Source organism: Corvus cornix, chromosome 4 (genome assembly GCF_000738735.6).
Source record: "Corvus cornix cornix isolate S_Up_H32 chromosome 4, ASM73873v5, whole genome shotgun sequence".
Classification (NCBI taxonomy): Eukaryota; Metazoa; Chordata; class Aves; order Passeriformes; family Corvidae; genus Corvus; species Corvus cornix.
Window position 1 is genome coordinate 4147184 of NC_046334.1, and position 24104 is coordinate 4171287.

General features: G+C 41.0%; 2 protein-coding genes and 1 long non-coding RNA gene across 5 annotated transcripts in view; all 3 read right to left on the bottom strand.

Annotated features, from left to right (window-relative positions):
• The window catches only part of TNIP3 (TNFAIP3 interacting protein 3), a 58886-nt gene extending 52614 nt beyond the window's left edge, over nucleotides 1-6272 (bottom strand). The window contains exons 1-3 of the mRNA XM_039551472.1: nucleotides 6194-6272; nucleotides 5311-5494; nucleotides 4441-4570 (exon numbers count right to left, since the gene is read on the bottom strand). The gene's annotated coding sequence lies outside the window, so the exon portion shown is untranslated. The remainder of the gene's footprint in view (nucleotides 1-4440; nucleotides 4571-5310; nucleotides 5495-6193) is intronic.
• On the bottom strand, nucleotides 6254-21171 carry QRFPR (pyroglutamylated RFamide peptide receptor). 3 transcript variants are annotated; one of them, XR_005601826.1, is made up of 7 exons: nucleotides 20633-21171; nucleotides 11607-11765; nucleotides 10958-11019; nucleotides 9963-10198; nucleotides 9528-9625; nucleotides 8134-8588; nucleotides 6254-7912 (listed from the first exon to the last, which is right to left on the bottom strand). XR_005601826.1 is itself a non-coding variant. In XM_039551475.1 (6 exons), exons 1-6 carry the CDS (start codon nucleotides 20970-20972, stop codon nucleotides 8585-8587), a joined length of 846 nt encoding a protein of 281 aa, XP_039407409.1. In that variant the 5' UTR covers nucleotides 20973-21171; the 3' UTR covers nucleotides 6373-8584. The 3 variants fall into 3 exon arrangements, 2 of the variants coding, with proteins under 2 accessions (XP_039407409.1, XP_039407408.1); XM_039551475.1 differs by having other exon boundaries at nucleotides 6373-8588; nucleotides 9528-9572; XM_039551474.1 differs by lacking the exon at nucleotides 6254-7912 and having other exon boundaries at nucleotides 7991-8588.
• A 535-nt stretch (nucleotides 21172-21706) lies between these two features.
• Nucleotides 21707-24104, bottom strand: part of LOC109145599 — a 31636-nt gene continuing 29238 nt past the window's right edge. Inside the window, exons 9-10 of the long non-coding RNA XR_005601868.1 lie at nucleotides 22047-23816; nucleotides 21707-21859 (exon numbers count right to left, since the gene is read on the bottom strand). This is a non-coding gene — a long non-coding RNA (uncharacterized LOC109145599). The remainder of the gene's footprint in view (nucleotides 21860-22046; nucleotides 23817-24104) is intronic.

Consider the following 24104-nt stretch of genomic DNA (forward strand, 5'->3'; position numbering starts at 1 on the left):
GTTCCACGTTAATGCCAGAAATGATGTCTTGTCTCATTTTATTTTGATCATCATGCCCATTTTTCACTCCTAACCCTGAAAGCTACACAAATGTCTTGCAAAAACCTGCTATTAGATATAATGGTGTGCTTGTTCCTCATTTAGAGTTATCACTTAAAGCCCTTTCTATTGAACACTGCGTGAACACAGCATGAATTCAAAACTACTGTGTTGGATTAAGAGTATATTCCATATATCCTCCCTTCTACCACCCCCTGTATTTCCCTTCCTTGAAAAAAAAAAAACCAAACCAGATCTCACTTGAGAGAAAGGTTGCTTAACATTTGAAAACCATCTTTGATACAGCTCTCATGCAGAAATTATACTCCAGTGTCTAATTTTTCAAAATCTCTAAATCAGTAGGATTTATTGCCTTAGAAGATGACATAATTACTCACAGGTGAACAGAGGCACATCACTGACACAGCACCCACCTGCTCCAAGATGACCCAAGTACACCAGGTGTGAGGACTTACTTTGCCTATTGCCTGGCAGACACACAGCTGCAGCACAGCTTCCAGGAACAAAGTTCCAGGAGCATTTGGGATCTCCAAAATAGATGAGAAAAATCAGGAAGGAATAACATGGCTACTCTGTAAATTTACTTTGAGAGGAAAATACCACATGCTAAGAAAACAAACATTAATATGTTCCTTCAAAAGAAAAGAAAAAAGGCCAGTGTTTGCCTTGTTTTTTTACATGATTATCAAATATTTCCATTCAAAACAGCTGATTACTGTAAATTCAGAAAGTTCCTTTGCCTGTTCAGGTTACTTTGCAAACAAACCAACCACTTCTGTGGCTACATCCTTCTGTGCTCCTCCCCCCTCATCAGTAAAGTGGGTTTCTTCGACTTCAGACTTTATGAACACACATCAATCAATACCTTATTGAAAAACCATTATCATTTCATGGGCAAATTATAACAAAGACTTGCCACTTTTCCTCATGGTTTGTGTCACCTTGGATATCCAGGATTCTTATCCTCCATTTATACTCTGAACAAGTTCACGTAATAATTTCTTCATTTGCCCTAGTATTTGTGGAGCTTTAACTTAAATCACTATGGCAAGGCTTGTATTTTACAGCTGATCTTTACAGGCTGCTAAATTTGTTTCCCTGCACAAGGGTATTTTTTGCTTTTTTTAAACTTTACCAGCAAAGTTCTTCCACTCCCTTTGAGAATTTAGAGGCTTTTTTGTGTGTGCATAAAATGTTTAAATGAGTATCTGTGAAGACTGTAAAAAAACCATCACTTTTTGAAACCCTTTATATTTTTAAGTTCACCATTTAGGAACTGAGATTTCTTCTGATTGCTAATAAATAACACTTTATTCTCTCCCCTTTCCATTTCCCCTTTGGCTTCCCTCCACTATATCATCAGATTTGGGAAGGGGGATGCCTACAGCTACAGGATTTTTAGTACACTCTGGGGAGTCTGGAAAGTCTGAAGTCTCTCAAAGAGCCTTGATCTCTATTACTTTTTTGCAGATCCATTCACTAATTTGTATTTCAAATGCTCAGCTTCAAAACCAAAGAGTGGTAATTGTGTGTTCCAAAGCCAAAGGGATGACCTGTAGATGAAAATTCAAACATCTAAGATATGACTTTAAAAAAAACCCAAACAAAACATTAAAAACAATTTTGACTGGGTTGTTTATACCATTGGTCCTCAGTCACTCATGAGCTCCAACTGTTTTTCAAAGCACTATTTCACAAAGGAAAAAAAACAATAATCCAACACCTCTTTCCACGTTTCCCTCTAATCCTACAGAAAGAAGAACTCTATCAAACCCTTACCAAATCCTACCATCAAATCCATGCTTCCAAACGCCCATGGGACAATTCCCCTAGGAGGGACTGGAAGAGCTCAGCTTTTCATGTGCAGCAACGATGCCATCTACAGCCCGAGCGGGGCCACAACAACCCCACCGAGCTGCTGGAGCCAAAGAGATTGCTTTCAGATAGATGTGGTTTTGCTACGTATCTGCTCATCCAAAATTCAAGTCTGCCTGAGGCCGAAACTTTAATATGATATTTCATATTGATATTTAGGAGGATATATTTTATACTTTACTCATGGAGACACTAAACATCTTCTAGCTGTTTATTCTCAGGTTGCATGATCTTTAAGATTCTTCAGCTATGGACTGAACTCACTAATAGCTGAATTGGGTGTTCAGTAGATGTATCTACTAAACCATGTGTTAGAGGCAAGAAGTAGAAGAACACTATATTTCTGTTGTCACACACACAAAAGACACTACACAGAGTGTATTTTACAGACTCCCAGAAGAAAGTTACTGGACCTTTTTATAATCCATAGTTTAGCTGTCATCTGTACAATAAAGACTGACATCTACGTATTTGATGCAAGAAAAATCAACTGTCCCAGTGCAGCTGGCACGTTACTGAGAAGCCTCACTTCCTAGGAATTAGAAATTTGTAAAGTCAAAGAAAAAAATCTTAAAATGGAAATATGTCAATAAGCAGCCTGAGAAATAAAATGTCAAGATATAAAGTCAATTCAGAAACAATATATACACATGCAAGCCTAATGTAACCAGTAGAGTGGGCAAGGTCTTTCCAAGGGTGCCTGAAATAAGGACTGGAAATGCAGGTCATAATCTGATAATCAGACTTGATAGAATACAAATTCTGAACCACAGGGCTGCTTCACTTTGTTCTCAAAATTCAGTGCCTGGTTATTCTAATCTGTATCAGAGAGATAAGGTCACAAGGAACTCAAGGAGTTACTTCAGGAAAAGCAATAGGGAAAGAAAAAGGACAGAGAGTAAGTGAAAAAGACTAAGTGAAACTGATGAGAAAAAGAAAAGGAGCAAGGCAAAAGTCACAAGTAAAAGCTCAACTTCCTACTAAACACGCAGACAGGAGCCCTGATACAAATTGAGAACTGTAATTCCACCTTTTCCCACACACTCCAGTTAGCAGCTTTCTCACCCTGCTCAGCAGAATCTGGGCACTAGGGAAAGACACCTTACAAGGTAATTAAGAAGAAAATTTTTTAAAAACCCAAACATGTTGACCTCTTTCTTTTACAAGTAGAAATAGTATTTCAGAAATAAATTTTTTCCTAAAATAACTGAAATCTTTTTCTCCTCCAGTGTGATGGCTCTTTAAGTTGATGCACTTCTGCTTTATTAAGTCAGTCAAGAATTCATTTGTCAACATGGAAAATACAGTTCAACCCTGACTCATTTTTGCTTGAGCAAACTGTTGAAGCAGAAAATGAAACTAAAATATTGCACCTGTGATACCACAGGGAAACTATGTCTGATCCTGCAACAACTGTATGTCCATACATTTAAATATTTATCAAGGTGGCATAAATGCAAATAGCAAGGATGTCTATTTCAGATGGGGAAGTGAAATGGATTTACAGGTCAGATACAAGAGCACTGAAAAAAGCCTGAAAGCTTTCCCATGTATTTCCAGGATATAACAAGAGATTTATGGAGACCTTGCCTTAAATTTTACATCATTTAATTATGGCTTTGCTCAGGGGCATGGGGAAAGATGGTGTAAGACCATACAATTTAATAAAACATGGAAAAGATTAGAGACAAAGGAAAAAAGGACCATGTCCAAGGGAATAGGAAATTCACCTGGTGAGAGGGAGTTCTGAGAAACCCTGGTGCAATTAATTTGGAAAAACTGAGTGATGGCACTGGAAAGAGCAAATAAAAACTAGAAGGCTATAAAGAGATTTCAAGCAGAAACTTTAAAAAAAAAAACAACAACCCAAAAACGTTTTCCTCTAGGAGAGAAGTGCTAAAGCAGAAAAGTTTTTCAATGTAAGCACATTATGTCATTTTAGGACAGATCCCTTTCAAAAACTGACTATATTACACAATATGTTTGGGGCAAAGGTTTTATGATCATTTCTCCAAAGAATAGGAAATAAGCAGAAGTTTCTGCTTTGTGAAAAAAATGGAAAATGGAAGGAAATAAGAGCTTTTCATAGAAAGCTTTGTATTACTTCACAGGAGGCTGATAAACAAAAAACATTTTTCAGGCAGCAAGACATCTTTTCAAGTCTTGGTTGGGATTTTAAGCACCCTACAGGGCACAGATGCAATTTCTATTAGTTTGTTTGTATCTCTATTAAATTTCTTCTTTTATGAATGCATAAGGTACATGCAAATACCCTTAAACCTTCTCAAAAACAACCCTGGCTAGTAAGACAGCACTTTTGTAGCAAAACAAACCTTGTGTGAGCCTCACTTTGAAGACTGAGAGTCTGTATTTTTTGGAATGAAAGGAACCAGGTTTTACTGCTTCTGACTGACCATGTTTTGTTGTACTGATGTGGACGAAGAGCTGGGGGGAGATTAAACTCTCATAATAAAGCAGCACGTGACCCTTCATCTCAAATCTCACCAGAGCTTTTAAAATAACTTCATAATCCATCAGCTTCACTAGAGCTTCAATAGGGGAAGCTAATGATGGCTTGAATGTCCAGCAGTATTCCTGGAAGCCAGTTTTGAGGTGTCAAAGCAGGACTTTGAATCTAGACAGAAATAAAGATGTCAATGTTTCTAAAGGAATACACATAATCTAACCTGTTGTCTTTAATGTACATTAAATTCGTATTTACTTGTTTCCTCCTCAGCCTGGCAAAGCTCTTGCTCCGTTCCACTGCTCCCACCTGGAGAGGCACCAGAACAGCAGCTGTTGCTCTTCCCAGCCTTTTGCCCTGCGCACTGAGATGCTGTTCTGCTCACAAAACTGCTCTCTGAATACAGTTCCTAAACCTTCCCAGCTTTTCTAACACTCACATCAACTCTAATCTATATAAAAACATACCTCACCACAATTATCCTCCTCTCCCATCTCTCCAAGTTAACAGCTCTACCAAACCCTTTCCTCTACTTATGCCTTTTTTTTTTTTCCTGGGCAGTAATAATCTAGTTCTCCTCTTCAATCCTCTTTGTGTATTTCTCTGATGTCTCAGGTGTCCCTTTCACTCTGCTGGATCACTGGTTTCAACAGCTTCTGCCATACTCAGACTGTCAGCAGCACATACAACCACTGCACATTAGCTAATCCTGTAATCAGCACACAGACAGGGCTAACACACATCACCAGGCTGAGAATTTATGTACATATTTCCTTGATGCAGGCACACCACACATCTTTGCTGCTTTGGCAATCACTGGCAACTGGTTATTCCTTGGAACAGGCTGATATTGGATATTTTTTAATTGCTACTGTTATAGCTACTGAGAAGGTTCACTCCCGTCTACTCACTGTTTTCCTTGTTAATACCCTCTGGTATCAGTTGGACAAGCTCACAAATCTGACACTTTTTCCTCATCCACTCAATTTCCAGAGTCTCTGTTCAGTTGAATGTATCCTTTCAGGCTCCTGTCTTCATCAGCCTGTCAGTTCCTGGCATCATCTCACTGCAACTTAAAGGCTTAGCCCCTGACAGCTGAGAACAAAAGAAGTTTCTCTTTAATTTTATCAAAGAAATTAGAAGTAATTCATAACTAAGATAATAAACTCGAAGAAACATTTTTCCTCAAAGAAGACAACAGCTTTGATAAACATTCTCAGTTTAGGGAAATGAGCGTGGTTATTTTTTCTGTTCTCTGATAAATTCATTAGCCAGGAGTATTTTTGTGATCAGATGAACCATGCAATTCTGTTACTGGGAGATGGAAGTAAGCACAGGCAGCCTGGGGGACAGCAGGGCTGTCCCTCCCACAGCAGTGCCAGCTTCCCCTGGTTTGAGGCAGTCAGCTGCAGCCACACACAGGGTACAAGCCACTGCCAGGAACAGGCTACTAGCCCGGACTCAGAACGACCCCACTTCAACAGAACAACTGGTTTTGTTGGCTAAATCAAAGCTGAAGCTCTGACAGGTTTAAAAAAACTTGGGCAAAATCCTGATTGTGCTTAAGTCAATAATGGATCTTTTATTCCCTGCAGTGAGGACAAGATTACCTGGCTTCATGAAAACTACTCTGCCAAAAATGCGCAAATAATATAATTACCATTAAAAACAGTATGAGAACTGTCTTTTGTATTTTGGTTTATATTTAATCTAACCATAGCCATACCTCTCTATGCTGACACTTTTGTCACTTCTCTTCTACCAAGAGATTGGACTTTTTTTCCCCTTTCTCACCTTACTCTGGGAAGTCCTTTAAATTGCAGCTCTCAGGATTACAGTAGCAGCTGGCACCTGTAACAGGACTGGAATTTAATTGCTGAAGAGGCACAGATAAGCTCACATGAATCTTTAAACGAAGAGAGAGTCAAAGTGAAGTTTACAGCAAATACCCCCTAGTGCAAAACGGCACCAACAAAGCCAAAAAGAAAGTTTAATGAAAACAAAATTAATACTACAACAGTTATTCATTGACACAACATTTTATGAGACAACAGACAAAGCAGGTAAGACAAAACAAAAACATAAGATACTTGGAAGTTTTGGTTAAATGCTTGTTAAAATCTGTCACTGAAATTAGCAGTGCAAATAAATAAATAGCTTAAAATAAATTAGTTTTCAGTCACAGATTCTATCCAAAACACACCATCAGGCAGTTAAACTTTACATCTGCTAAGGAAAACTATGATAATAATTAAGCTCTTAATGCCTGGCCCTCAGGACAAGTCAGGAATGCTCTGTCATTGCACAGGAGTGTATCATATAGAATATAAAAAATATATATGTAAATAAAGTGTGTCACAATCCAATGCCAATCTGTAGACATTAGAGAAGGATCAGATTACTCCCAATTTATACAAGTATATTTTATCCTAAATTTTAATTTACAGTGAAGCATAAAGTAGCGAAGTAGAAGAATCTTGAATTGACTGCCAAGGCAGCACCAAGGTCCCATAGGTGAAGCAAGGGGTGACAAAAGAGAGCACTGACATTTTACAGGCTGTAAACCTAACCTCAGCTGAAGTGGGGAATTCTGTATTTCAAGGCCTGATTTGTGGGATCAGGTCCCAGTGTATCAGTCTGGATCACATTTCTCCCCCAGTCCCACACTTAACAAGCATACCTTTCCAATTTTGCAGTTTGGCCCACTGAGAGCAAAAACATTTAGAATTTATACAGGTATCAACCCCACAATTTACTGTGAAGCCCAAAATAACAAAACACTGGCCCAGTTCTCAGACAGCAATTAATCCCCTTTGAAGATGATGGACAGACAGAAAAATATGAGCATGTCTTCAGAGAAGTGTCCAGCCAAAAGATCATGATACTCCATTGAAAGTCTTCTGTGAAGTTCCAACAGGCTCTGGATCAGGCCCTTATAACCCTCCAGAAAATGGCAACACCACCCTTTCAACCAGTAAACCTCATGTCCAAGCATGACTAGAAGTTCAACTCAGTGTTTACAGACCACACCTCCAGCATCTGCACTTTGGTGTACAGCACTTTTTCAACTTCTTTGTTTTTCAGCAGAACAACGCAGTTTGCAGGGCGTACAATGGCATTTAAATTTGTACCCAAGAATTAACCCGTAAAAACAGCACAGTAATTATGCATGCATTGTTAATTAGTAATATGCCTCCTGTTAACAAAATCCAAACGTGCACGCAATGTTTAAATCTTAAATCTCTTCAGTCATATTCCGGATAACTCTTTCATACTCCCTTTCTTTTTTGTAAAGTAGAATTGCATCTCAGTCTCCATCTTTCCTGAACTCAGATCTGAAGCCTCTCTGTCCTCAAAGCTGCAGAGAGCAGATCTTACAATGTTGGCCCATGTCAGATTTCCAAGTTGTCCAAAAAAGGCGCACATTCTTTCCATAGTTCCTGTCTTCTGGCATTCAGCTGAGTACAGTCCAGACACAGAACAAATGGAGCAAGCAGCAGTTGTTTGGCTTACCTAAAGCAGAGGGCAAACAAGCCCTAAATTAGCTTAAGAAGAAATTTTTTTTTTTCTCCTGGAAATCATCCAGTAATGTTGTTTTCCAAAGTTTAACTCCTCATCATTATAAAATAAATACTACATTTTCTCAACCACTATCTCAACACTCTTATAGCCCACAGAACATTTTGCCCCCTCATTTCAGCATGCAAAGTAGCAAACTCTTTTAAATGGCTTACTGAAATTATCCTAAAGAGAATGATTTCTCCATTCCCAAACCCCTTGTGACGCTACTGTCCATTTCCTACTGCAGAGTGCACAGTAAGCTCAGAGCTGAACAAGACCAGGTGCCTTTTCAAATTCCTTTTGGAAGCTGGCTGATCACAGAACTTGACCTCAATGTTGCCATCACTGAATGCCTCCCTCCTGCCTTCGTCCGAATCCATGGAATCTCTCTGAGAAGCACTTGGCTTTTGCCTCCTCATGGTAATCCCCGAGTTCCCAAGCTGCCTGCTCGGGGATGTGTTGTCTTTCACAATGCAGAAGCAGAGGGCAGACAGAAAATTCTTCTTGAAGTTCTCATTCATGAAAGCATACACTATAGGGTTGCAAATAGAATTGAAGAATCCTACGATCTGGACAATTGCAAAGATCATTTTGATTGTCACATCATCATACTCCTTCTCAAAATTACCTGGAGAGGAGATAAGAAATACGCTGTAAGCACAGAATGCCATGAATGCTTACCACTTAGCCTAGTTATATCCAGTTTGGCATTAGAAAGCTTTTGTTTAAAATCAACAAAAACACATGCTGGAAGTTCTTAGCATTAGCAGTAGAGTTTCATCAACAAGATAAAATCAGGATCTATCACATAATCATGCTCTGTATGTAGGTAATAACAGAATCAAATGAAAGAGAATTTGTGAGTCAAAAAAGCTGACTGGCTGAACTACTGATTTATCTGCTACAATCTTATTTGTGATAGGAGACAAAGAAACAGCTCCTGCCTTTAGCAAGTAGAGTAAAACAACTACGGAAAATTTCCTCTTGTTCCTACACATAGGCTGCTCCAGTATCGATGGAGGAGGTGAGAGATGAACAGTGGAAGACTTCAGAGAAAAAGGCAAATAGCAAAAAAGCCAACACAACAAGCATTAAGGGCATTTCCAAGCCAGTTTTCAGTAAAGAGCACTAAAAAACTCCAGCTGGATTCACTGGGTATCATCACTGTGATGTCCAGTATTTATATTTCCAATATACCTACCACAATAAAAGGGATAAATGTTTCATAGTAAGTTTAACTCAAAACAGTTAAGTTAAATGAAATATAATTAAAAACTTCAAGAGGTTTTATGCTCAGAAATTACTTTTACCTTCCAGCCAGGCACTTTTGACCTTTCAGTAAATGAGGGTAGTGTAACAGACACGGTAAGAAAAGGAGACACTCACCCCCCTAATAGTCCTGTTTTTCCTGAAGTCTTTCTTATAAGCAGAACATTAACCTTTGCTAGCAGAAGGTATTCTAGAGCTGAATGCTGGCAGCAGCACTAGCTTATCACAACCTCTAGTTCCATTATCAAAAAACACCCCAAAACCAGACTTTATTCTATGAGATATGGCAGGTACTCACTGTATTCCATCATCATGTGAATCACATGGAAAGGGGCCCAACAGACTGCAAAGAGAAACACCACTGTCACCATCATAACAATTGCTCGCTTCTTCTTCCTGAAATTGCACCAAGACATTCCACACTGAATCACTGGGAACTGACTGGCAGTTTCATGTCTCTCTTCAAGTTAGATCTGTGACTGTGTTCTGATGGCTGCAGATGCAAATAAAACTCTCAAGGAATGCTCAGAAGTACACAATTCCCTTGGAAACAAAAGAATGCATCATCACATACATCTAGCACTTTATTTCTCTTTTTTGGGACAGCAGTGCACTTTGCATCATGACATGAGCATGTCTTGCAAGGCATTTTAAACTCTATTCAAGAGGAATAAAAAAGTCAGGAAAAAAGCTTTCTAGAAGTCAAAGTTCCAAGTGTATTTTGCTTACAAACCTTGATATTTTAGACATTTCGCTCCCATGAATGGTTTGAAGAACTGAAGCGTCTCCCACCCGTTTCTTAATCCAGAGTTCATAGCCAATTTTAGTGTACAAAAAAAGCATCAGCATCAGTGGAAGGAGGAAGAGTATAACAAGGATAAAAGTTGTATAGATCTTCTGATAAATTGGACTGGCCCATTCTTCCAAGCAACAAACATACACCTTTTCATACAGAAAGTCATATTTAACCTGTAACAAATGCAAAGAAGATGAGTCACTAAGGTGTTTATCCCAAGTGTAAAACCCAAGCACATTCAGGTATTCCTTGCTCTTAATGGAACAACCAAAATCAACAGATTTTCAAAGTGACAAAATTCTTTCAAGCACTTTTCCACATCAAGTGTTGGGTTCAATCCAAATTGACAAAGAGGCCAGAAGATGCTCTGATTTGCACTTCAAAGGAGACCTTGGCTACACATTTTGCAAGTAAATATGGATATATAGAAACCTCATGATAGCTGCTTAAAAAAGCCAGGAAAATTATTAACATTCAGACTCACAAGCAGCAGAGTCTGCCAAGCTGCCTGCTTAACCTCCAAACGTTGTGTGGTAACTCATCAACTACAATGAGCAGCTAATTAATTTTAAACTAAGCACAGTTGTTCCAGATCTTGGGGAGCACTATGTCATCCTGAAACAGCAATCTAAGTCCTCTATTGCTGTGTGCCAGTGCACATATAAACCAAAAGAAAGCCACAGTGGAAGTCACAGTTGTAATTTCTGCTCTTTGACATAATTAGGGAGAGTAGGCATGACTAGTCCCTGTTAGTACTCCTCCTTCCACTGCATGCAAATTCTAATCCTTAGCCTTTCCCAGGCTGGCACACAGAACCAATCTCCCTTATCCCCCACTGATTTCACAGGAGTTGATTCAATTTCACCTAAAGGTGCAGAAAGATCCAGCAAGGACTGAGTTTAAGATGCAAATTCCCATTTCACCTAACCTACCTCAAGCCGTTGCACGTACCACATGGGTGACCCAACAATAAGAGCCAGCAACCAGACTATGCCTGTAAACAAACACATTTTTTAATACTTTGTCCAACAAGCAGGATTTGGTATGAACAGTTTAACAGCTTTGAAAAGTCAGGCAAGGTGGAAAATTGTAATAAAGAACAAAGTTTTCTATGAGGCATACATCAGTCAATACATCAATAACAGCATGCTATTCTGACATCAGCTTTCTGTCTCCCAAACTACCTCTATTTACGGATATTCAACAGGAAAAGCCACTTAATCTGCATAAGGAGCATTAAGTAAGTATCTCTGTGTAACAACGGAAGGACCATTTCACTGTGACATTGCTTAAGCAGGGCTTGTACATTTTGAACCCTTCTTAAAATTAAAAAAAAGAAGAAATGGCTGCTAATGGTTTATCTTTAAGTACATTTTTGACTTCAGATGCTAAGTCCCTTGTTAGAGTTTTGGGTAATAAATATACTCTACTGATAGGCACTCTCCTTGAGCTATTTTATAAAGGTCAATTAACTCTGCTTCTGAATCACTGGTCATATCAGTGCCCTCTGTTCTGCCATGCCATCAACACTGAAGATTATTTCTCTACATACAGAATTACCGGAGATGCTTAAAATCTTACCAAGCATCGTGAAAGCTCTTTTATTGGTGTACTGCCACTTCATTTTTAGTGGATGCACAATTCCCTGGTGTCTTTCCACAGCAATGCAGGTCATTGTAAGAATCTCTGTTACGATAGCAGTGGACTGAACAAACGGCACCATCTTGCAAGCGAAGGCACCTGCAATAATCAGAAAGTAAGGCATGCAACAGCTATTAATACCAGACTCCATTACTAAAAATAACAGACTAAGATTCTTAGATTTATTGTAACATTTAAACTGCTAAGTCACCTATTTAAGCCATTTGTCAAATGCAGCTTTCCAGAGCCATTCTTTGTTGTCTACACCTGCAGAACCAAGATTTCTAAGGACACATTCACTTGCTCTGTTATCAGTCTGACACTTACTCCTATTTCACTTTTGGCCAAGTCTTCCATCATCTGTTTTCAAACATGCCAAGTTACAGAGACTTTTTTTTTTTTTTCCATTTTGACAGATTACTCTCCGGTTTCATGCAGGTCTGAGTGTTACCTGTTTAAGTTTACCTTTTCCACTGTTGCAAATCCACTCCTTAAGCTCATTTAAATATCACTCTATTTGTACATTTTGGCCTTTAATGCATCATCCTGTCAAGCAAGATATATAGAGAAGTCCTCAAAGAGGCATAACATAAGAGGAAAAATTCAACCTCTTCATCATCCTTCTGTTCTCCAAGTCTCCTTTCCGCTGATTAACAAATTATGTTAGAGCCACTGTCCAAACCACATGCAACTTCCTCCTGCATTTTCTAAGTTGTACAGATTTCTATTGTATTTATGCAACATTGGGATTTATTGCTGCCATAGCTTCCCAAGAATTCCATATTCAATTTTTAAGATATTAGTCATTCTCCATTGCTCATTCTCAAGTCCTAACCATCTTAGAAAGTGGTATAAATTATTCTGTAAAAAATTTTATCTTAATGCTCTTGCCAATTGACTTCTCGTTTACTCGTTTTCTGACCCTGAGATAATTTTCTCTGTCCATATTTCCACAGTTCCCTCACACTCCTACAGTTCAGTCTCAGCTATTCATTTCAGCAACAGTCAGGGTTATTTTCCTTACTTGACCGTTATTTATACCTTACTCAGCTATAATCCATAAACTCAAAACAGCCTAAGAAGTATCTGATCCAATTTTCAGTCAAGCTTTAAGATGCTACAGACACCTTATGCAGAACAGCACAGAAAACAGACAGGAAACAAACAGAAAATTGAAAACTTAATCCTACCCTCCAAGAAGGGAACAAGGAACAGGGAGACTACTGCTTGCTAGGCCAGGCTAAAAGCCACTCTAGCTTACAAGAAGGAACTGGTTTGCTACTGGTCTTACCAATTCTAGTTGCCCAAAAATCCCTTTTTCTGTGGCTCCAGAAACGGAAGGAGAGGACAAAGCAGCGAAGGGTGGAAATCAAGCACCTTTCAAGCACATACTCAACACCAGCAACACAATGGAAGTGCACACAGATCTGGCTTAAACCAGAATAAAAATATACCATGCAGGCCAGTTTCAAGTTACTTGAATGAAATCTTAGCATGGGCAGTAGGAACTGCATGGATGAGGATGCATTGGGCTGCGTGTTTGTTTTTCACCTGGTATGTATTTCTCCAGAGCATCAGGAAGAGCAAGAAAAGACACCCTCACATCTTGTATCAACTGCAATTTATACAATAAAATTCCCCCTGCTTCTTCTTCCTTCTTTCTAAGTAAGCCCCTTAAACCCCTTAAAAAAAAGTAAACCCCTTAAAAAAGTATACACAGTCAATATCTTACTAACTCAGCATCTCATCAGTTTCTCACTACACCCATTAGAGAATGTGCTGCACATACAGGTACCAGACCCATTCTGTCAAATTTAAAGTCCTTCACCCAATGGGCTTAAACTTCTGTTGTGAGATAAAACAAAAAGCAAGCTCAAATCCTACCTACTCTGCACATGGCAAATGGTGAATGCAACCAAAGACGTGGTTTCAAGTGTTTCCTTCACTAAGTTAGAAGAGACTCCTGCTACAAATGGCAAACAGAAAAGCAAAACTTGTTAATGAAATGTTTAAGTTCCTGTTTGACTAAGGAAATCAGTTCAAGTCTGAGTGCTGAAGCTGGGGCAAAACCAAAAACCAGTAGACAAACACAAAACAAAGTGAAAAAAACCAATCCAAACTTTCACCATAGACTGTTTCTTACAGTTTGAAAAAGGCCAGACTTAAATAAAGTCCACTTGAACTATACTGCCTTACAGAGACTTCCCCGTAATGCACTACTCCTCCACTGAAGTCCCAGCATTCCAGGGTATTCTTAGGAAGCAGAGAATTATCACTATTCCTCAAGTAACAAAATAAGACAGAGACTTTCACTGAAGTTCCGTCGGTCTGGTGGAATTTCTAGCTGGTGCACAACTGTTCAAAGAACAAAGAGAAGACCTGAGCTCAGCTCAGGAAACCCAAATTCCCAGATGCCCATTGTTTTTTTACAGATGTCTTCTCATTTTCTTCCCAGTAACCATACTGTCAAAGAGCACAGACTACCACTCACTATGCCTTTAGCTGAACTCCCAGGAGAAAAGGCTGCAAAAAACCCCTATTTCACCTCTTGGAAGACAAACACACAAAAAGGGATCACTTAAGCTATATAAAAGTAGCTGTTAAAAAGGTAATAAAACCAAAAGTCTACATAATGCCTGCAGGTTGAGCTTACCAAGCTGGACAAGGAGTAACTAGCACTTCCAGAAATGGAAAGCAAAAGGATGGTTTGCATTACACAGATTTGGCTGGAATGGAAACACCTGCTCTGAGACACGTGGCATGGCACACACTTTGGGGACTTGGAGGCCATAGCAAAACAGCCACAAGGTATTTTTATAACCAAGAAACAACATCACATTTTCAAATGAATAGTAGGTAAAAGCTACTCAAAAAGCCTCTAGGTATCAAAAGTAAGAACAAAACAATACTTCAGCCTCCCTGAAGCTTCTGATGTCATCATGCACAGGGTCTCTGGGTATAACTTTTATTAACAGTACCATACCCCCTTCACGACTCTTGTGCTTGCTCTGAATTATCATTCACTATACAAATGCTTCCCATTTTCTGAAATCCTGAGACGCTCAAGTGCTTGAAATTCAAACGTCCACCAAGGTTAAGAGACTGTTGAGCAAGGAAGTCGACTCTCTTCACTGAAGTATTTAAAACAGATTGCTTGGGGAAAAAAGGGAAAGAAATACACTGCTTAGAATGTCAGGGCCAAGTGAAGATCCATCAACTTCAATGGAAATCTGACATCAACACACCTGAGATCCAGCTCCACCATCCTTACTGTGTTTGAATGGGATTCAATCCTGAGATACCAGGAGTCATTGTACTTGGCAGAATAGTGAATGTTTTTTCACATAAAGCCTCTTTTAAGTTTTCAAAACTATTTTTTTATTTATAAATATATAGCAGCCATTCCCAACTGCTTAGATAATTACTAGAGACTTTCTCCAGGTCTTTCAATACTTTAAATTATATAACCTATGTTTTCAAATTACAAACATTTACAGATCTTTACACATGGAACATGAAATTTACTGTTAAATAAGGTAATTATTTCAGAATGGTGGCAGTTGGGTTGGGGCAGTGCAAAGAAAAAGGAAAAAGACAACCTGAAACTATGATTTCAGAACAGTAAGAAATTCAGAATGATCACACTGGTTATTCCAGGGATAGCCTGAAACAGAACTTCTGTATGGAGATCATACTGGTCACAAAATACAACCTTGCTTGTGAGACTTGAGGTGAGGTAGGTTTTACTAGTTCTAAGTCTTTCCAAAACACAGATGACGCATTTTTCCTTCTTCCCTTTAAACTAATTGAATGTTGTAATCACTGAACATGGGGAGTGTGGGAAAAGGGGCCTCAAATCCTGTCCCTCCAGCCTCGAGGAGAAAGCCTTACCAAGTAGGGCTTCACATTCAGGACTTCCCCCTGAAATGGACCATCTCAAAAGAACAACTACAGATTTTCACAGCCAGGAAAAAACCCACACCACTTCCAAATTTCCATACTGACTGTTAGGGAAACAGGTACTGAGGTCTAGTCTCCCATCCAATACTGCATGCACATTTCACTTAATATTTAATCCACCTGTGTAAAACAAGTTTCACCTGCAGCAAGGAGAAATTGCTACAACCCCATTCCTAAGTGTCTGTTAGCTGAAAGTTCCTTATAGAAAAACTGAGAAAAAAGTGCCGAATTTTACTGTAAGGAAGACGTGGTAAGTTTTGAGAAAAAAAAAATTAATTATTCTACTACATCATAGTACATACAGTGAAATTAAAATAAGACTGAGACAGGCAAAAGCCAGCTGTGTCATACATTAAAACCATTTCAAGCTAATTTTCACATATTTGTGTTCAGACTTAACACAGAGTAACAGAAGATTTTTAAAGGAAGATACTGTCTTAAATCTTTGCTCTAATCCAGCTGGTAAAAATGTGGCTATTTGGAACATGGTTTGGAGATTATATGGTTTAGTAGCTAGTATTATTCAAGTCTTATTTCTACTCACTAACACAACTGGTATATATTTTAGTTATTTGCATCAGGTGCTATACCCTTGCCTTGATACACTCACCTATAATAAATCAACACTGGATTAAGAATACAGTGAAGTTCTGTATCTCCCAAGCAATCTGAAAATAAACGTGGATTTGCTTTTTATCTTTATGATAAAAGCTCTTTAATTACTTCACTATTTATTTCTCTTTGAGCAATATATTCTTCAAAACATAATTTCAGATCCTACCTAAAGAGGACTTTTTTTGTGACAGACAAACAAATACAAACAACAAAAGTCCAGTTCAGTGAGATTCAGTCAAGATTACTGAAATCTCGCTCTGTAAGTTTTCCCAGTGCTGGGTTAAAGGCTAAAGTGCTGGGATCACCTCAAAATCACTGGAACTGTGTTAATTTCTGCACTGGAGCCAGTACAGAGAAGTGTTGACTTTTCTGAATCATTTAAATAATGATAACACTTCAACTAATATGTTAAGTATGTATCAAAGCGTTTAAATTTCCACAATGTCAGGCTTTCAGAAAACACTTCCAACAGATTGTCAGTCAAGGCAGCACTGCAGCATCTAATACTGACCACTTCCAATTGGGAAAGAAAAACATTTGCAGTGGAACACTGGGAATGAAAATAACCAACTGCTTCTCTTTTTCAAGAGGCTAAAAGTATTCCTCATGCACTGCTTGATAAAAACTGCATAGATTATTCAAACAGTGAACAGTTTTCCCAATGATAACACATTGAGAGACTGCAAATATAAATGGCATTCTCTCAAACAATGCTTTATGCCTTCATTATTGGACATTGTGCCTGGAACTGTGATTTAGTCATTTCAAATATCAGTTTTCTTTTTATTAGGGTAGCATAAGTAAAAGCCTGAAACCATTCTCTGGTAAAAGTCAAATTGCTCCTTCCTCTGGTAAAATGCTGTTGATCAAGCCCTCGCATTAGAATTTCTATTGAAGCTTGTAATTAGCTCTCTCCACCTCACTCGAAGCAAGCAAGTTGATTTTTCTCACATTTTGTAACTTGGGGCAGAACACGTCAGTCATCATCACACAGATTATATCCCTAAGGGTGTTGCATTGTTTTACATCAGTTCTTGGGTATATATGCAAGATTTAGTTTTCATCCCTCAGCAAGGAAGCTTTATGCGCTCTCACACAGGGAAGTTCTCAGTGAGGTAACATACAGCTTGACACACGACATTTGGTAAGTAACAGGAAGCACCTTAAAGACTCAGCTGGGTAGAAGGTGCCACTTCGTTTTTCACCCAGCCTTTAGAGAAGAGAAAACTGTCACATCATGAAGCACCAGATGTGACAGCAACATACAGAAGACCCACCCCTCTCCTGAGTGGCAGCTGGAGACCAGACAAGATACAGGAGGAAACCTCAAATGCTGATGTGTGTTCAGGAGTGCCTCAGATGACTCACTACTCTCAAAGTGACAAGGAAAGTCACCCTCTCACACCTGCCTTGAGAATACACATTCCAGCTGATAAGATGCAAAATGCACAAGACTGTAGCACAGTGCTGGCTGTACTTTAAGCTCAAGTTGTGCCCTTATCTTTTGCCAGAGCTGTTACATTACACAACATTAAATTAATTCTCCAGTCACCCTGGACAGTTCTGTAAAGACAACACTATCACTCAGCTAACTAAGCAGTGTCAGGAAACAAAGCAACTGCCGTAATATTTGACCGAGAGACAAAAGCCCAAATTTATCTTTAATAGTGCCGTCATCAGTATGACAAGACCAGTACTGCTGCCTCCCACCTATGACCATATGAGAGCAAGTCTTCAACTGCTCCAGCTTGTACCAAGACACACTATTGCTGTATGCACCAATTTACTCCCACTTGAGTTCCCATTTTATCCTTCTTACCAATAAATATGATCACAGTGACCATTTATGACAAAGCCACAATCTTCATTTTCTTCCGCATTACAGAGAGATGAGCATGCTGGATTTTCATTAAAAGCTCCCCTAGAAATTACAGCCATTTCAGCTGCATAGTTTAAATTTGGAAATTAAATCATATACTGTCACTATTACACTCACACAGCTACACAGATTCTTGAAGAGATCAGAGAATCAAAAGCAGGACCAATTCACCTATTTTTAGTCAATATGGTGCTGATTCCAGTTGCTACCCATATAGAGCTAAAGGGTCTGTGTTAATGCTGCTTAATCACCAGGCAAAGTGAGGCACACTGAGATTTTTAACTGCAGGTGAAGTTAGACTGTATTAGTGAAAATACTATGGAAAAAGTTACAGCTTCAGCTACTCTGAAACTGTGGCTGTTCTTTTGCTTGTATTACAGTGTTTGCAGTTCTCTCCTCCCCTCTCCCACTCTGCTGTGGGCTTCTGAAGGGGAAGAGAAAGAAACACAAACACACATATACAAGCATGGAAATAAAGAACCAGATCTAAATTAAAGACAAGTACAAAAGATACACATCTCAGTTCACACCACCTAGTAGAGATGCTTGTTTTCATTATGTAAATAAATCAAGAGATAAAGTGACTGAAGTCTCAGAATCCTCAATAAATTTCTAGCATCAAGTGCCCCAGGATGCACCACTTTGTCCACCAAGGATTTATCACAAGTCAAATCACCTTTTTTGTAACAGAGCTGGATCTTGCACTACTCAGTAATGTTGCATTACAGTGGATGAGAACAAGATTTTTTCAGACTCCAAAATGAAAGGCAAAAGGCAAATTAAACCAGTTAAGCTAGCAAGGAGAAGACTCCTCCAGGACTGGCAGGCTCTGATTTGCAGTACAACTGTAATCACCACTCATGCTTCTCAGTGTAAGCATCAGGAACCAGATACCCTTCGGATACCAGCAGTTCACGTATTTGTTTTCCTCAATTTTACTTCACACCCTCCACCCCTGAGAGCAAAGGGTTAACACACATCAATGATATTACTTATTATGTTCTTTAGCTTTAACTAACTGTGTTAGTTAAAGCTAAAGATGTCACCAGATCAAAAGACCGATGGATTCACTGGTACTGAAAGTGCTCTACCACAGCAAAGAGGGCAGGCAAAAAAAATACAGTAATCCCCACAGAACAGTGTACTTTAGCTACCCAAATTCTGAATATCTGAAGAGGTTTTTTTGTAATTATGCTATACCATTTACACTCACTACTTCTAGATTTTTGTCAGGCAACCTCAGTACCAGAGTATAAATAAAACATACATATTTGCCCCATACTGTTCTACATGCCCGTGCCTTATCTCCTTATTCACCCCACATGGAGGCTTCAGCTGATTCTGATCAGATGTTTGGTCAAGCTGACAGGTCAGAGCCTCCCTTAGGAAAGGGAAGAATCACAAAGGCTATCTTCCCCAAAACAGCTCATAAGAAAATAGCACAGTTGTCCTTAGTATCAGTAGTCCCAGGAGTTTTGGATTCATCACTTCTTACTAAAGTTTCCATAATAAAGCCCATTTCTCACATGTGCTCCAAGTCTCCTCTGACCTGTCAATTCCCATCCAGCATTCTAGTCTGTGGGAAGTACTGGAATTAAATCTCCACGTTCTAACAACAACCTTCACTGTTTCCCAACAACAGAAACACAGGAAGCCTTGGAAATTGGAACATAAATGTGTCACTTTATCAACATCTTTACTGTTCATTCTGAAATATTCTGAAAAATATTTCAATTTGTGGTTGTACAAGATGTTGTCTGCTACTTGCTGCAAAACCATTCCTTTTATTTTTCCACTTATAATTGTCAAACACTGTTTTAAGAACAAAAAAAAAAATAGGAAGATAAATACCATATGCAGTCTTACTGCACCTATCTCTGCTTGTTCCTTACTACTTTGGAACTGAGATACATAGAAAAGGAAAAAAGAAAATCCTTCTTTCTAGGCATTAGGGAAGCTTTGCCAAAAGGTCCTTCACATCAACAGGAATACAACACAGTTCGCAATAAAAAAAATGAAAAAATTAAAAGGATGCATTATTTCAGCATAAATTGTACACGTTCTCTCAGTCACCTGTTCCCCCAAGGACATTCTTTTTCCTCACAAAAGGTTAAGGAGGTCTGTTTCCGAGCTGACAGCTGTCAGAGAAACTTAAGCTGTATAGAGACTGATATCTCACTTGCCAGACAGATTTCATTACTTAGCGAGAAAAGAAAAAAAAGAGAAAGCAGTACAGCAAGGCTTCCTCGCCAGCTCCACACAACGAACCGCGTCCCACACGCACATCGCAACTTTTAAGGAATACAAGCAGGAAAGCGCACTGGGTTATTTTAACATAACCTGAAGGAGGGATGGAGAGGGGATCCCTCGCAGGGGGCGGGAAGGGAAAGGGTCCCTCAGAGACGGGGGAACGGAGGTCTCGGCGGCGGCGCTGCCCCTCATCGTCCCCCCGCTGCCCCCTCCCTGCAGCCCAGCCCAGCCCAGCCCAGCCCAGCCCGGCCCCGGCACTCACCGCCGAGCCAGTTGGAAGAGATGTTCTGCAGCATGGTGAAGGGGACGCAGAAGAAGGCGATAAGGAGGTCGCTGAGCGCCAGGGAGCAGATGAAGATGTTGGTGACAGTCCTCATGGCTTTGCTGCGGGTCACCACGTAGAGCACCAGGCAGTTGCCGAAGAGCGCCAGGGCGAAGATGAGAACGCAGATGAGGACGAAGGCTACCTTGGTGCGCCCCGGCAGCTCCGGGATGTAGACCAGCGGCTGCAGCCCGTAGAGACCGATGAACTGCTCCCGCGTCACGTTGTTGTCCCGCAGGAGCTGCGCGAACTGCTCCGGGGTGATGTTCAGGGACCGCATGGCGCCCGCTCAGGGACCGACACCCCCACCTCAGTCTCCTCAGCAGCGCCGCTGCCCGCGCCCCGCCATGGCTGGACCACTGTTCCTCCGGCGCTCGGCCGGGCCGGGCCGAACCCCGCGGTACGGCGGAGGAGAGAGCGCGCACAGCCGGGAGCGACCCGCGGGCAGCGGCGGCTCCGCCCGGACACAAACTTGGAGTGAGCGGCGGCGCCGCCCGCGGGCACGGCAGGCGGAGGGGGGGCAGGGCGGCAGCCAATCAGCGCCGGGCGCGCGCCCGCCCCGGCCCCGCCGTGTGCAGCGAGACGGGCGCGAGGCGGCTTTGCCGCCGAAAGAGCGCGCGGGGAGCTTCCTGATCGGTGCCCCTCACGGCGCTGGGACCCCTCAAAACGCTGGGAGACTCCCTCACAACTGCCCCTCATAGCGCTGGCACCCCCTCAAAACGCTGGGACTCCCTTGCAGCTGCCCCTCACGGCGCTGGGACTCCCTCAAAACGCTGGGAGACTCCCTCACAAGTGCCCCTCACGGCGCTGGGACCCCCTCACAGCGCCGCTCCTCTCTCACAAACCCTCACCGCGCTGGGACCCCCTGGTAGGAGTGGGACTCCCTCACAGCGCTGGGACCCCCTCAAAGTGCTGGGACTCCCTCACAGCTGGCCCTCACAGGGCTGGCACCCCCTCACAGACCCTCACACACCTGCCCCTCACCTTGTTGCCCCAGCCCCCCCAACATCTCACAGCACTGGGACCCCCTCATAGCTGCCCCTCACAGCACTGGGACACGCTCTCAGCATTGCACCCCACTCACCCGTGTCTTCCCAGCTCAGGCTCAAAATGCCCAAGGTGGGCGCTGAAACTCCTAGGCCAACCTCTCCTCACGTTTGGATCAGGCTGAGCAAAAGGAAAGAGATGATGCTGTGGGTACATGGCCTCCTGCGTGAGGTCCAGGCCCAGCTCAAACGAGACAGCGCAGGGATTTTATCTGCCCTTCCACCCCGCTTTGTGTCAATGCCACTACAGGCCCTTCCCAAAGCTCAAATAGAAAAGTAATTTTCCAAACTTTGGCCGTTGAACTCACTTGATAGGACAGGAAGCTCCTGAAGACCCCTTTCCCAGCAGTACAGCTGCTCTTGCCAGAGGAGACGTGACAGAATCCCATCCCACACAACCTGGCTGGCGAGGCTACTGAGGTAAGGCCATGGAGGCTACTAAGGTGCACTCAGCTAAGTGGCTGCAAAAAAATGCCTCTGCAGTTTAAATGTGAGTAATAATGACAGATAAGGTCTGACAGAGGGACCAAGTTGAAAATATGCATTGATTTCTCTTCCAGCCTGATTTAAATTTCCCAGTACAGCTTTCTCACTAGAACAGGTAATATCCCCTTTGTACTGTGCAATGAGACATTGAATAGCAACTTGCTTTAATCAGTCACATAAGAAATTACCAAAAAGTATCCAGAGAAGGCAATAAGAATACGAAAACCTGTTCGGCAACACTTCCCACCCTCACGGAGGTAGATGTTTCATAGGGAAACCACATCAACAGGGACAATGCTGCAAAATTAGATTTTGTATAGAACATGCTCCATGCCCCGGTTACATAACTTTACCAGTACAAGGGAAGTATAGAAAAGAATGAAGGAAAGGCTGTCTATTTATAGAGTTTCTAGCTTGCCGAGGAAAAGTGGAGAAGGAAGAGTTCACCACCAATCCATTCTCAGCAAAATAAATATGCTCAACAAGACCAAAGACATTTTGTGTAATCTTTGAAAAAAATAAATTCCATTAAGTGGAAATCAATGGAGAGGAGTTCAAATGCCTGCACTACCCTGTGCTGGTTCAGTCCTCCAGGTGCTGACGACCCTCTCTTAAGGTGTAGGTCCATGGCAAAGACTGTCTTTATTATCCCGTGGTGGAAGGAGATGTCACTTTTCTTTGGTGCAGTATTGCCATGTGTTTTCCACTTGAGACCAATGTCATCAGGCTCCCTCTCTGACAGGCTTTCTAAGCCTTGCTCTGGAAGGCAACTGCTCGTTAGACTGACTTAGATGCTGACAGCCCCTTTCACATGCTCTTAGGCTTGCCTTGTTGGCTAGAAAAGCTTGGTCTTTTAGGCCCATAATGATCCTGCTGAGCTTACACTCCATATCACAGAGACCGACTTCTTCTGAGGTCAATTTTCCCAGCACCTTTCCTTGTACTATCCATTAACTACACTAGGTACAGCCTGAAGCCACCTTTATGTACTCTGTTCACACATCCTTTCCTGTACCTCTTTTCCTTTTCCCTCTTACCTCTCCACATTGTGCTGGTAACAGAAACCTCATTTAGGAGCTCTTCTGCTAACAAACAAGCCAGATGCATTTCAGCAGATTTCATTCCTATCCTAGATAAAGGGCCAAACCTGGAGGCCAGTCTGTCATCGTGGACTGCAGTTGTTGTGCTGTTCATTGTAAAAAGCGTTCAAGTGTATCGGGAACAAATAAATGGGAATAAGCTCTCACCTAAATACTGCAGATATAGTCTGGGTTTATGGTTAGCATGGACATTTGTTTTTTCATATATCCTCATTTTATTACTATGATTGCTCATTACAGTTTATAAAACAGCATTAAAAATGAACAACATCTGAATGGTTATTCCATCAAATATAAACAAATCTTGAAGCTGTAGGCTATGGAAGGGTGCCATTGCATCTACTGCAGATTTAGACGGGTTTTTTGCATGCAAAGGCACAATGTAGGTAATTTTACAGATAACTTTTCTTGTTAATACTTACCTACATGGAGAAGATAAATGTAGGATTTACAGAAACTTTCCTTTTCTTTGAGCATTATCCATCCTCTTACCTGAAACAAGAGCAGGGACATCATACAGGTTGTAGGGCAAATCACTAGTAACTGGATTTCCCAGCTCCTTGACTCGAATTAAATTGTATTTGGAGTTAAAAGGGTTGAGTTACAAAAGGTGACCTCATCTCAAACCTGCTGAAATTACTGAAATGACTTCTCTGCTTCCCTGGGCTACAAATAATTGGCAGGTAGTGAAAAGTTTACTTTTCAGGGCAGCATCTTGTGTTCTGCCTTATCCTGCAATGCCCAGCTGCTCCAGCTGCTCCTGCTTCCTGCAGCCACAAA